General features: G+C 42.3%; 1 protein-coding gene across 4 annotated transcripts in view; it reads left to right on the plus strand.

Moving 5' to 3' along the window:
- The window catches only part of Dock8 (dedicator of cytokinesis 8), a 178872-nt gene that overhangs the window by 61648 nt on the left and 102051 nt on the right, over positions 1–15173 (plus strand). For all 4 annotated transcript variants that reach the window (XM_013018441.1, XM_013018443.1, XM_013018442.1 and 1 more), the window contains 3 exons: positions 4634–4757; positions 6696–6908; positions 13432–13517. In XM_013018441.1, the coding sequence (XP_012873895.1) occupies positions 4634–4757; positions 6696–6908; positions 13432–13517 (423 nt within the window). The remainder of the gene's footprint in view (positions 1–4633; positions 4758–6695; positions 6909–13431; positions 13518–15173) is intronic.

Here is a 15173-nt window from a genome sequence, read left to right on the forward strand (position 1 = left end):
GACAATTTTGGCTTGTGCAAAAACTCCCTAGCCTCCACCATCTGAAATTCCTACAAACAAGGGCATGATCATTTTCCCAACCACTATGTTCTGAAAATTAACATTAATATCTTATTACCATATAGTCCTTAGACTCTATTCTACTTTGACAAATTTCCTAAGAATATCATTTATTTATTTAGTTATTCATTTATATTTTGTGTGGTCTAATTCTTTTTTTTTCTGCTTATGTGGTGCTGAGGAATCGAACCCAGGGCCTCATGCATGCAAGGCAAGCACTGAACCACCTTCCCAGCCCATGATCCTAATTCTTGAAGTCAGGGGTTGGATGCTATTCCTGAGCTAATTTGCCCAAGGCAGTGCCTTGAGGTACTTGGGCCATAGTTCCACTTCTGGCTTTTTGGTGGTAAATTTAAGATCAGAGTTTCATGATCTTTCCTGCCTGGGTTGGGTTAGAACCATGATCTTCAGATCTTAGTCTCCTGAGTAACTAAGATCACAGGCATGAGACACTGGCAACCAGCTAAGAATGTCTGAGAACAAAAGGTTCACTTCAAAACCATCCATTGCAGCCAGGTGCTGGTGGCTCATGCTTATAATCCTAGCTACTCAGGAGGCTGAGATCTGAGGATCATGGTTCAAAGCCAGCCCAGGCAGGAAAAGTCCGTGAAACTCTTATCTCCAATTTACCACCAGAAAACTGGAAGTGGTGCTATGGCTGAAGTGGTAGAGCACTTGCCTTGAGCTGAAGAGCTTAGGGACAGCCCAGGCCCAGAGTTCAAGCCCACTACCACCAACCGCAACAATAAAAATCCATTGCATCTATATGTCTCATATCTTTAGTCTTATTCATGCTGGAATAGTTGTTTGCCATGTATTTTCTTTCATGACCTTGAAGTTATAGACCAGTCATAGAGGATCCTTCTTTTAGGTTTAATTATTATAAGTAGCCCCATTTCTTGTCAAACTTTAACTGTTTTTTTTTCTGAATCAGTGAGTTACATATAAGATGCTTGTCTCTTTTATTCTATTTGACATCAACTTCCCACTATGTACTTCTCAGCCTCCTCATCTAACATATTGGTGGCTACCTTATTCTCTTGATTGTATCTTATGATTTTACCACCAGGCTGTCCAGAAAGGAGAAAGAAGGAAAGGGAGAGAGGCCATGGGGAAAGGAAAGGAAAAAGAAACAGAAGGGGAATGTACATTATGTTCTAATCCTCACAACAGACTTTGAAAATAGACACCAGATTCTCTTTTGTTTTCTACCTGAAGAAACTATGCCCCAGAGAGAATAGACCATTGTCCAGGTCCTGTCTTTTTGGCTAGTCTGTATTGCATCTGAACAGAGTCTTTCTGCTGTACCATTGGACCTCTGAAGAGAATGCTCACAAGCTGTGCTTTCTCATTGGGTTATCCCTAGATGATTGAGAATAGGCTGACACACACGTTTGTTTGTTTGTTTTGTAAGTTGGGGGAGGGGCAGCATTGAACTCAGAGCTCCATGCTTGTTAGACAGGCACTCTACCACTTGAGCCAAGATTCCTTGTGGCTCTGGTTATTTTTGAGATAGAAGTTCACTTTTGCCTAGGCTGGCCTGAACTGTAATCCTCCTGTTTTTATGATGCTTGAAGTAGTTGGTGGGATCACAGGCACGTACCAATACATCTAGATTTTTCTGTTGAGCTGAGGGTTTTGAGATTATTTTTATTATTTATTTATTTGTTTGTTTGTTTGTTTATTGCCAGTGCTGTGATCCTCTCAAAGTAACTAGGATAACAAGGGATGAAAGTTCTTTAGCCCAGCCCTCCTTGAACTTTATTTCTGTGGTCCAGGGAGGTTTCCTTGTAAAGAAGCCTACCATCACAAGTGTTTCAAGTCCGTACCCCTTGGCATGGACATGACCTAAAAATAAAAAGGCAAAGAAACAGTGGGAAATTCAAGTTTTATTTTTAGATGTCTTTAGACATTAAGATGTCTTTGGACATCTTAATGCTAGTTTTGTTTTTGTTTTTTTGGGGGGGTTCAGTCGTGGGGCCTGAACTCTGGGCCTGGGCGCTGTCCCTCAGCTCTTCAGCTCAAGGCTAGCGCTCTACCGCTTGAGCCACAGCACCACTTCCGACTTTTTCCTTTTTGCTTATGTGGTGCTGAGGAATCGAACCCAGGGCCTCATGCATGCAAGGCAAGCGCTCTACCACTGAGCCACCTTCCCAACCCAATGCTAGTTTTTTATTGAGCCATTTTTCCACTTCAGATTAGATTTCTCAGAAAAAGTAATTAATAAGCTTGGTGCCAGTACTAGCTACTGAAGTGGCTGAGATCTGAGGATCACAGTTCAAAGCCAACTAGAGCAGTAAAGTCTATGAGATTCTTATCTCCAGTTGACCACCAGAAAACCAGAAGTGGAGCTGTGGCTCAAATGGTAGAGCACTAGCCTTAAGGAAATAGCTCAGGGACAGCACCTAGGCCCTGAGTTCAAGCCCCAGAACTGGCATTAAATAAATAAATAGATAGATAAATAAGTAACTCAATGATCCAGTATGTTGTCACTCGGGATAAGGTAATTTTAAGAATAAAATTTCTTATTAGCCTATGTTTTCCATTTTTCTGAGCTAGATTATTTCCTTACCACCCTCTTCCTCCCAAGATACTAGATCACACTCAGAGTCTTTCTTTTGAGCCCTTGGGGTCAGCCCAGAAACAGCAGTTTCCTCATTAACAAAGGATACACACACACACACACACACACACACACACACACACACACACACGCACACACGCACGCACACACGCACGCACGCACGCGCGCGCGCACACGCGCACACTGATTTATAAAATCCCCGGGTAGGCTTTCTCTCAAAGAACTCTATCAGGAGAAAATAAATTTTATAAAATAAATACTTCTTACATGTTCATCTACTTCTTCTTTTTCTTTTTTTAGCACTGCACCCATTCACATATTTAGAGCAATGGAACCAACATGATTTACTAATTTGCTGTTACTTCCAGGGAATTGTTTGAAAGACTCTCCAAAGTCACTTTTTCCATGTATGTTTTTGAAACGTAATGAATAAAATTTTAATCTCTGTTTTATGTTACTGGGGTTTAGGAATACTGAACCAGAAATTATTTGGGAAATTTTCTAGGTGTTTTTTTTTCATAGATGTTCAGTCTTATTTCTTCATTCAGAGAATAATCAAATTGGTTCACTTTTTTTTTCACTTGCTAAATTTTTTTAACTGTTTTTTTTTTGGTCGGTCGTGGGGCTTGAACTCTGGGCCTGGGCGCTGTCCCTCAGTTCTTTAGCTCAAAGCGAGCGCTCTACCACTTGAGCTACAGCGCCACTTCCGGTTTTCTGGTGGTTTATTGGAGATAGGAGTCTCACGGTCTCTCCTGCCCGGGCTGGCTTTGAACCGCGATCTTCAGATCTCAGCCTCCTGAGTAGCTAGGATTACAGGCGTGAGCCACCAGCGCCCGGCTTCACTTGCTAAATTTTTATCCTTATCAATACAAGATGAGGCAGTCCATGTGGGAGGCGTGGGGGTGGGGACAAGGAAGATGACCACTTGCAGGAATCCTGACTTGGCATACTCCCCCAAACCCATCTGGCCTCTCTCCTGGACTGTTTCTTGCCTTCTCCCAGCTGAAGTCTCGAGGACAGCATCTTCTTCCTGTAACTAATACAGAGAATTAAACTTGTATTCTGCCTGCTGGTTACTCTCTCCCCTCCTTTCTTCTCCTGAAGAATTATGAACTCTGCCTTTGGATCACTGCTAATCGTTCTCCTCCATTTCCTGCTTTATCTGTTTGCCATTTGATCTGCTTAATAAATTCTAACCTCTGCACATTCATTTACTGAGTGGCTCGATGGTTGATCTAATAGTGCAGAAACCACACAAATTGGTGTGTGTGTGTGTACTTGGTGGCATGTTTCCCAAAAATAGATTTTAAAAAATGAGGAATACACAGGAGTGGGTTTCTTTAATGATGACAACTTGTATGTGTTGTTTTTGTTATGGTGGTCTCTTCATCATAGTGACAATCGTTCTATTTTCAATCCTTCACAAAGGTATACATTACTAAAAATCCAATTTTAATGAAGTTCACGAAGTGGAGGTTATGAATGCTAAGAAGGAATCACAACAAACAAATCATTTCTTTTTCTTAACCTTGTTCTGTCTTTTGATTATTTTTGTTCAGTATGGAGAACGCTGATGTGAAAAGGACATGGTTTTCCCTATTTTTATCTTGAAGCGGTCTCTGTTTGCTGCGTGTACACATTGCTGGGTTCATTCAAGCCTCTTACAGTGGGGTCATAGTTTAGCTTTCAGCTCAGAGCCAAGCGCCAGCTGAAGTGACTGCACCTCTGCCAGTGGCTGTGGCATTTTCCCAGGCCATTCCTGCCTTTAATAATGAGCCAGCCAGGGGGCAAGTTTGTATCTCATTACAACAGAGCCTTGTATTAAGGCCGGGTGCATAATTAGATGTGAGAAACTCCAATTGGTCCTCTCTTTGAAAGCCCTTTCTGCTCTCTGCACTTAGGTCTCTACTTTTATTTTTAATCTAATGGTTTTGCCTCTTTCTCTTTCCCCCTTCTTTTTCTCTCTACAATAATAATAATAAAAAAAAGAAACCAAGGAAATTCAGAGATTCGTGGCTTTCAAAAGAGTGGATCTCGAAAAGATTTTCATAAGACGCTTCAGAAACAGACGTTTGAGTCAGAAACCTTGGAGAGCAGTGAACCGGCTGATCAGGTATTTCCTATCAACAAATGTGGTTGCCAGGTTACTAGCTGCTTTTCCTAGTGCAAGCTGTCAATTTAAAAAAAAAAAAAAAAGAATACTAGAATAAAAGACTCACAATATCCAAGTCGGAGGCCCTCTACCATCTGAGTCAATGATACATATATATTTTTTAAATATAGAATGGCATTCAAATGAAATGGTATTCAAATGAAAATCCAGATCAAAGTAGAGGGGTTCTACCTGGGGAACCCCTCCTAAAACACTTGGAACCATCCCTCACACAATTCCTGTAGACTCGTGGCACCCCTAAAGCAGACTGCTGTGTGACTGAAAGCTTCACACTGGAGTCAGTGTGCCTGGGATTCCCTTATTCATTTCCCACCTACCCTGTGTCCTCAGGCAGGATTATTGAACTATCCTCTGGTCTTCAGCCTCCTGGCTCCCATTTCCTCACCTGGAAAACCAGGATAACACTACTAGCTCATGAGGTTATTGGAGTATTGAGTTCACATGTGGAAAGATTGAGAACAATGCTAAATGAGAATTCGTGCCCGGTAAATGGTGGCTACTGTTATTACTATGATTATACTATTATAAAGTGATTATTATTTTTAAATCAATGCTATATACACCCATGTTCACAGCAACATTACTTATAGCACCCAGAAAGTAGACCAGAGACCCAGTTGGCTATGATTGGATTAACGGATGAGCAAGAAAACCCAGTTAGCAGGAGCTCAAGGCAGAATGGGATTATTGTGTGATGGATGAAGGGTTTCAGTTTTACAAGACAAAAAGAATTGTGGGAGATGGATAATCGAGATGGTTTCACAACAATGTGATATATTAACCCTACTGAAAAGCAGCTAAGAATAAACTTTGTTAGGCACATAGTACCACAATTAATTTTTTTTTTACACATCAGTATTTTTTAGATGAGATAAACAGAGAAGAAATCTATCCAAATTGGCATGACTTCTTCTAAACTACTAGAATTTTCACCTTTCGCGGGTCTTCCTAACACAGGCACCTCGCCCTACTGATTTGATTAGAGATCTTAAAATAATACCTGTTGTTCAAATAACATGGTCTCTAAAGCCAGGCCAACTACCTCAGATGAGCCTCACAGAGGAACCCGCCATCCATTCTGATGCTGAATGAGTGTAAGGCTCCCTGGGAGAGACACTGGCTTTTTTCAGTGGCAATTTCTTTTTTTACTAAATTCAATTTTCACCTGATAGGATGGACAAGTAAATTGTGCCTTGTGTTAGTCAAGCAGAGCCATGATAGGTATTTCAGCAGAAGGAAGTCAACATTGGAAATGGATGCAGTGGGGTTTGGAGGACAGAGAGAACTGAAATGAAGGAGGGTTTTTTTTTTTTTTTTAACCAAAGTCATCACTGCAAGAAACAGCAATACCTGTGTGTGGCTGGGACCCGAGGCAGTGGCTCCTCTGGAAGGCTGTTCAAACACAGGCTACTCAACTGAGTTTCTGAATAGCATTTCCCACATGACACTGAAGCTGATGAACCTTTGAGGATTGTGGGTCTAGGGAAAAGCTAGACACTCCAAAGAGGAGCCTACAGGTCAAGAACTTCAATCTCTGAGCAGAGGACACTGCCCCGGGGGTGGTGTAGTCCCATGAAGTGTGGACTCAGAGCTCCTAGGATAAAGGAATACCGATCTATGAGCACCAAGCCTCTACTCCCTACTCCAGCCCACCAGTTCACCCCACAAGTAACTTCCTGCTTTGAGGTGGGAAAGAGACTTGAGCAGATTGTAGGACAAGGCCAGCCAGGAAATTAAGACATCGCATCAAATCTCTGGTTTGTCCCGAAAGCTCCTTAAGGCCTGAGATTCCGTAGCCCCCAAGTTGAGACATCTTGGAATCATAGCATCCAGACCCCCTCTCTCTTTCTCACCAAGTCTCCTTGTCTTGTCCTGCAGAGAGACCCCTGCCGCTTAAAAGCGCTGTGCGATGTGTCTGGGAAAGGTCCCCTCACTGCCTGCGGCTTCGACCTCCGCAGCCTGCAGCCCGACCAGCGCCTTGAAAACCTGCTGCAGGTGGTGAGCGCCGAGGACTTCGAGAAGCAGAACGAGGAGGCCCGAAGGACCAATCGGCAGGCAGAGCTCTTCGCCCTGTATCCACCCGTGGATGAGGTAGGTACAGATTAAGACAACTGTAGAGCAGCAGCTGATATGAGGTGCTTCATTATGCAATTTCTGGGGTTTGTTTCATTCAGTGTATGTCACAGGAGAACCAATTACTGGTAATCATGCAGCTGAAATTCTCTAAGATGACAATTGTCTAGGATTTTCCATGGCTGTTCACCAAACACATTCGCTGAGATTAGCTTATTTAATCTGCCAAACATTTCATGTGGTAAAACGGTACAGAGAGTCAACATTTTCCCTACATTTCACAACTAATGCATTGCTATTTGTAGTATTTGAACTTCAGCCTTCTTTAGTTTTTATTCCTTAAGTTTCTATTTGTTCATTTCTTGTACTGGGGCTTGAACTCGGGGCTTTACACACTTGCTTTGCTTTTTCACTCAAGGATGGCACTCAAACACTTGAGCCATGCTTGTAGTTCCAACATTTTGCTGGTAAATGAGAAGTAAGAGTCTTGAAGATTTTGCTACCCAGGCTGGCTTCGAACCATAATCCTCAGATCTCAGCCTCCTGAGTAACTAGAATTATAGACTTGAGCTACCAGCACCATGCTTAAGATTTATTTTTTTAATGGTACCAATAAATAGCTAAAGAGATTTATTTTGAAAATATTTCAGACTAAAATGGACACAGTAGTTCATGCCGGTAATCCTAGCACCTTGGGAGGCCAAGATTGGAAGAATCACAGTTCTAGGCCAGCCCAGGGGTAAAAACTTCACAAGACTCCATCTCAGTAGAAGAAGCTAAGTATGGTAGCATACACCTGTCATCCATACTATGGTAGAAATCATAAAAATAAGATTGTGCTCCTGGCAAAAAGTGAGATCCAGTCTCAAAATAACTAGTGTGAAAATGAGCTAGACGCATGCTCAGTGGTCAAGTCCCCATCTAACAGACATGAGACTTGAATTCAACCTCAGGATTACAGAAGAAAATATTCCAGGCCTCCAAAAATAATCAGATCATTACAACTATGCTTCCCAAAGGTAGAATTTAGTGGTCTTGTTTTCCACTGTTTACTTTTTGAAGCCCACCCAGAATGGTTAATGCCTGTGAACCACTTGCTGGAGTAGTTTGCATGCGATGAGGGAGGGATGCCCATCATTCAGGATTCACTCCTCTGTGTGTTTCTTATTTTGTTTTGTTTTATGTTTTTTGTTGTGGTTGTGATGCTCTCCCTGAGCTTCTTTTGTTCAAGGCTAGTGCTCTACTACTTGAGCTGCTGCTTCACTTCAGGCTGTTTTGTCATAGTTTATAGGAGATAAGAGTCTCACAGACTTTTTCTTCCCAGGCTGGCTTTGAACCATGATCCTCAGATCTCAGCCACCACCTGAGTAGCTAGGATTACAAGCTATCAGTGTCCAGCTTATTTTTTTTACGTTCTAAGCACTGTGGTTTTCTTCCATATTTATTCTATTTGAAGTTTGATCAGAAGCCTCAGATCCTCTTCTGGGAAGTGTTGGTATGGCTCAAGTGGCAGAGCACTACCCTGAGGCTAGAGGCCAAGTAAGAACACAAGGCCCTGAATTCAAGCCTCAGTTCTGGCATACATACCCAGACGCCTCTTCTGAATGAACCAGAATCCAACTAAAGACCTCATTTCTGTATGGAATCTATAAAAGTAAAATAAAATGCTTCATAGAAGCAGAGGGCAGAAAGATGACTGCTTACCAAGAGGCAGTGGAGTTGGAGAAAGATGTTGACCAAAATAATTTCAGTTAGATTGAGGGACTAAGATTTAGTGCCAACGTCTCTGTGTGATGACCACATTTAATGTACTGTGCTTTTAAATTGTTAAAAGAATAGATGTTAACATCTCCTCCCCTGCCCCACCCCCCACCAAAAAGAATAAGGTAATAGATGTGTAATCAGCTTGACTTCATATTCATACACTGTTCACACAAATCCAAACATCACATTATGCCCCGTAAGTATACACAACTGTTGTCAACAGGAAGTACATTGATAGGAATAACATGAGCAATATTATCATGTCTACCTTTTGAATTGGAAAGTACTAATCAGAGAGATTAGATAATTTGTTCAAGATTCAACAAGTAAATCATTCAACAGTGAACCCTCACACATGAATTTCGGCTTTTCTGTCTGCTTATTTATATGCTTCCAGGGCCTATGTAGTACATGATCACACTTATCTGAAATACGAAGGGGATACTTGAAAAAAAAATCACATCTTTGCAATTTCTTTCTTTTCATTTATCCATGCATAGTCTTCCAACTTGTTACCAGATTTCTGAGGAAATATTAGAGCTGGCTGACTTGATCTTCCCTTCCTTCCCTGCCATTTAAACGACGAAGGTATTAATGCCATAAATGACTTTAGTTCAAGTGACATCAGAAAAGATGAAAGTTCAAGGTTGAAGAAAGGAAGACATTAGCTCATGCATATCTCCCTACTGCAATAAACAGGACGACGTCTAGTCTGAATTGATGGAAAGAATAACCCATGCATTGCTTTGGGAGGAACTTAGTTTTATTGTCTGTGAGACAATGCGGGGACTCTCACAAAGCTGAAAGTTTTAATGGGGCAGAAGTCCATTACTGGGCCTGCTTTCTGGGGTGGAGAAGAATGCTTTGTAACTATTAGTGTAGGGTGACTTGTAAATTGGCCTCTACCCAGATCTTGTCGTCGTGGAAGCTGTTCTCATAGAAATTACAATTGTACTTGTAATTTGTACTTTTCCCCAAAGAAACTCCTCTGGTAAAGAGATGCAGCTCTATAAGCTCTGAAGGCATTTTTTAAAAAAAATGACACCTGCATGCGTTTATTTTATATTACCGTTATTTTATTTCCCTGTAAGGAAAGTTAGAAGAGTTAAAGTACTAAATTATAAGTGAGTCTATACTAGGCGAGGAATGACCCACTAGGCTTTTCCAGCTTCCTCCCCCTGATTCTGCTAATTCTGTGAAAGGCATACGCTCCTCCCTAAGAAAGAGGCTGCCGTCCTACACATGGTCAGCAGAGTTTGCCAAGGATTGTTTTAGTGACATGTGACAGCATCCAGCTAAAAAGAAATTAGGCAGCCAGACATGGTGACCTGTGCCTGTGATCCCAGTAATCAGGCAAGAGGATCACAAATTCAACCTCCCTAAGCAGATAAATCTGAGCGATTCTCATCTCTAATTAACCAACCAATGAGTGGAGGTGCAGCTCATGTGGTAGAGCATTAATTCTGAGCAAAACCACTACGCAAGAGTGGTCATTGCCATTCTACTTTCTGATTGATTCTACTCAGCAAAGCAGATAACACAGTGACCCACTCAACGACCCACTTGTTTATTCCTCGGGTAGGCCTTACATCCTGGACTTCCTTCCCAGCAGGAGTGAAGCCAGGAGCCTGTGTAAGAACACGGATCACAAGGTAGGCTGTGAAGGCACACCGCTGCCCAACCTTCTGAGAGGCAGAGCAGCCTGGCCTACATAACCAGGACAGTCGGTGACCTGCTCAGTGACTGATGAATACATGAGTAGATTTTTTAAAAATGAAGAGCCAAGAATGATGGCATGTGTCTGACTCCCAGAACTCAGGGGATAGAGGCTGGACAATCACAAGTTCAAGGCCGGCTTGGACCACATAAAGAAAACAAGGGCACAGAATATTTACTGGTTCATATAACAGAATCACAGCTGGAGAAATCTGGAGTTGGCGTCAAGATCCATTGTGTCAGTAGATGGAGGAGTATCATCTTTCTCCTCCCTCTCTCACTTCATTCCTCCTCGTTTTCCTTTATACATATACATGTGGATATATCCATATGTATATCCATAGATATCTACATGTATACAGATATACAGGTATATACATATAGATATATCCACATATAGGTGTATGTGTACATGTATATATGTGTGTATATGTGTACATATATGCATATGTACATATATTTGCTTAATTATTTTCCTAAATCCATGACAGTTTTCCAGGTCCTCCTCTGCTTCTTTAGGAATTAGCTTTTATTGCACGTGAGTGTGACACATCAATAAAGACACGCACAGAATCTTAAGAAAGATGTTTAGCTGGACACTAAGCAGGTCAGCTGCTTAGGAAGCTGACCTCTAGCAAATGGTGTTTTAGCTCCAAAATAATCAGCAAAAAGCTGGACTGGAGTTATGGCTCTAGTGGTAGAGTGCTAGATAAGGAAGTAGAGCCCTCAGTACTGGTTTTAAAAAAAGGAAGAATGCATAATTTACATGTCATAGGTGAACCTTGTAGCGAAATGAGATGATCTATCTAGTGCCAATTAGAAGTTAAACTTTGGGAGTTAAATTTTAGAAGTAATTATGGCATCTTTTTTTAACAATGATTCTCTTTTACAGAGATGGAGTGAAATACTTAATGCATGGTAACTTTACTGAATAGAGAGTCTAGGTTGCAAATAAAATCAATGAAGCCAGGTGTCTAGGAGTTAAAGTTGTTGCAGGTGAGAATAAATGGTGACTCAGTTGTGTTAGTTTCCACTTGTGCATCATGTGAGAATTTTTCCAGACAAAAAGCCTTTTTAAGCGAGACTTCAAGAGTTGTTTAAGACCAAAAGTCTTTATAAATGGAAGACCACAGATCATCTTGTTCTGATGATCCTAAAGGTTCTAGCTCACCTGGAGAGTCCTGCTCAGGATTGTATGGTAGCGTATGTCTATAATCCGAACAGCACCTCCTCTGAAAGGAACACAGGTCTTCCCCGAGCAAGACAGGCCCTGTGACTACGAGCCATGGAGGTGAGGGGAGGGAAGGTTGAGTTGCCGATAAATTGATCACTTTCACCAGTCTCCCAGGAAGATGACTTCCCTGCTATTTGTAAACACGTTTAGCTACTTTGGAGACAAAAAAAGGAGGATCAAATTTAGATGTCAGCTTATGTGTGTGTTGGGGGGGGGGGGACCAGCTTCATAAGACTCCATCTTAACAAATGCCTGGGCATTGTGACACACTTCTGTCATCCCCGGAAGCATGTGCAGCACAAGGAGGAGGATTGCAGCTCAAGCTGCATCAAGTGAGACCCCATCTCAAAAACAGCCAGTGGAAAAAGGGAAGAGAGACATGGCTCAAGTGGTAGAGCATCTGCTGAGCAAACATAGAGCCCTGAGCTCAATCCTTCTACCAATAATAGTAGTAGCAGTAGTAATAGTAGCAGTAGTAGTAGTAAAAGGCTGCTGAGGAGTATTTGATGACAAGCTCTTGCCAGTTATTACTCAAAAAAAGGGGTCTATGACCCAGTTCTTTGGACCCTGTGTATGGCAGGCCACATTCCAAGGTGTAGGTAGCTTGCTGCAAGAGAGTAGATTGAAGGTTTTCAAGGATTTGCCCTGATTCTCTCTGCATATATAGTTATCATTAAAGTAGAATGTTAGTGCAGATTTAAGTGTAAAGTTGAAGTAGGGACTTCCCTAGTCCTCTTAAAGTCGTTGTCTTTGGTAAAGGCAGGCATCACAGTTAACGTATCATTCCTAAGCTTTTTAAACATAGCACTTTAGCTGGATGTGTCTGTAAATAAACTCTAAATTCAACTCCAGGCTCTGTCATCTGTTTAAGGGATAAGAGGCTGCATTATAGGACTGATGGTAACTTAACTGCCTTAAGAAAACGATCCTAGCTGGGCACCGGTGGCTCACGCCTGTAATCCTAGCTACTCAGGAGGCTGAGATCTGAGGATTGTGGTTTGAAGCCAGCCTGGGCAAGAAAGTTTATGAGACTCTTACCTTCAATAAATGACTCAGAAAAAGTCTAAAAATGGCACTGTGGCTCAAGTGGTAGAGCTCTAACCTTAAGCAAAAGAGCTCAGGGACAGTGCCCAGGCCCAGAGTTTAAGCCCTGGGACCAGGGGGAAAAAAAGGCAACTATCCTGACTCAGATGTGAAACCTATGTATAAACTAGTTAAAACCCCTGGCAGCAGATATGCTTTGAATGTGTATTTAGATCAAGCAAAGAGGAGAGGGGGGAGGAAGCCAACAATGGGCCCATGTGTGTGCCTCACATCCCCGTTTGCATTTCCTTCCTTCCTCTCTCAGTCTCTTTGTCTTAAAAGCTTGGGTTTCCGAAAGGACAAAACATTTGCTAGGAATGAAGGTTAGGGGGCTGGATGACAAACTCGCTTGTAAAAATGTAATATGATGTCCGCCGTTAGGCATAAAGCAAAGTCAGGCACCACTGGCTGGGCCGTAATCTTAGCTACTCAGGAAGCTGAGATCTGACCAGCATGGGTTCAAAGCCACACAGGGAAGGAAAGCCCATGGGACTCTGCTCTCCTAATTAACCACCAGGAAGTAGATCTGTGACTCAAGTAGTAGTATTAGCCTTGAGCAAAAAGGCTAAGGGACAGTGCCCAGACCCTGAGTTCAAGACCCAGGACCATCACAAAAGAAGAAATAATAAATAAATAAAAAAAACAAGGCAAAATCATGTTGACTTAGCTGAGGAGGGCTTGCTCCCTCTGGAAATCTTCATGGAAAGCCACTAAATGATTTCTTTCCATTGTGATTCACGGCAGGAGGATGCTGTGGAAATCCGTCCAGTACCAGAATGTCCAAAGGAACATCTAGGCAACCGAATACTGGTGAAGTTGCTGACCCTGAAGTAAGTATCAGCAAATGCGCCAATGCTTGTCTCATCCTTTTAGTACAAACTGTGCTCAGATCATCGATCATCAAAGCTGGGGTGTGGAAGGCTCACCCTGTATGCTTGCAACCGAGATGGGCTATAAGACAGAAGTTTAGCCAGACCAGGATTCTATTCCTACCAACACTTTGATATTATTGTTCCTGGGCAAAAGTAAAAACAAACATAGGTGCCTACTGAGGTCAAGCAGACATGTTAAGGTAGCTGAGTGAAATGGTCTACATTAAGAAAATAAAATCAGGTGTGGCAGCTCACACTTAAAATCATCCTCACTACTCAGGAGGCAGAAATTGGGAGGATCATGATTGGAGGCCAGTTGGGGTTACGTAAACGTTTGTGAGATCCAATCTCAACCAATAAGAAGCTGGACATGGTGGTGTCTACCCGTCATTTCAGCTACCCGGGGAGCATTAAAGTTTGGCCCAAAGTCTAGGCCCGACTCGGCAGAAAGCCCTGTACTTCTGGAAATAAAAAAAAAAAAAGGAAAAAAATAACAGTGAACTAGAATGTCGCTCTGTGCTGGGGCACTTGCCTGGCGTGTGCAGGGACCTGGCTTCAACTTCCAGCAGGAGGAACAAGTGAACAGTGAAATGAACAGGGAAGCTGGCAGTGGAATTGCCTCCTTGCTTTCCGGTCCTGCATTCAGTCCAGTCGCGCTGGCAGTTTGAACTGGCCCTGGTGAAAAGTGTTTATAATCAGCAGCTGCTATGAATTAGACTGTTTTCTCCTTTGGAGACCTGTTGGTTAAACATTTGCCAACACGTCACTGTTGAAACGTAGGGATGGATGCAACACGCAGACAGGGAGCCAGCATGGCGCTCTGTTGCCATGGTGATGGCCCTTGTTTGGGATGGACTGCTCCTTGGGAAGTGGGCGGTGCTAAGGAGGCACCCACTACTATCTATACCAACTCTTGCCAGTGAAATTGGCTCATTTTTGTCAGTTATCTTGACTCTGTTTGCTGGAGGAGCTGGAAATGCATGTTTTTCTGTGTAAGCTGCCCATTTCTTACGTACTGTCTCTCTTTTCAGCTGCATTATTCTTGCATGTTTTTTATTCTTGCATTTTTATGATCACATGTGTATTGTTCAAGGGAAGTTGTGATATTTCCATCTAGGCATACTGTGTACCCCAATAAACCCATCTCCCTCCCTCCTTCCACCTTCCTCCCCCTCCCCAGCTTTTCCCCCTCCCTCCCCTTTTTTCTCAGAACAATAGTTTTCATTGTTCTATTTCATAGAAGCACATAAAGAACTTCCACTCCACTGGACCTCCTCTGCTGATCCTCCCCCTACCTACCCAGTGGTTCCCACCCCTCCCCAGCCTGTGTTACTTTCCTGTCATTCATTTTTGTGTATGGGTATTAATTGCACAAGGTAATTTCCCCAAAGCAGCACACAATCCAAGCAAAATGTGTCTGTAGCAATCTGTTTTTCTCTTAAAGATAATGATTCCCTGTCCCTAAGCTTTTCTATTCCAACTGGAATGTAAAAAGGCATAGATCCTATATATATTGTATCCATTTTAAACTTGTGTATTAAATATGATCTATCTATCTATCTATCTATCTATCTATCTATCTATCTATCTATCTATCTATCTATCTATCTATCT

Source organism: Dipodomys ordii, unplaced genomic scaffold (assembly GCF_000151885.1).
Source record: "Dipodomys ordii isolate 6190 unplaced genomic scaffold, Dord_2.0 Scaffold40, whole genome shotgun sequence".
NCBI lineage: Eukaryota > Metazoa > Chordata > Mammalia > Rodentia > Heteromyidae > Dipodomys > Dipodomys ordii.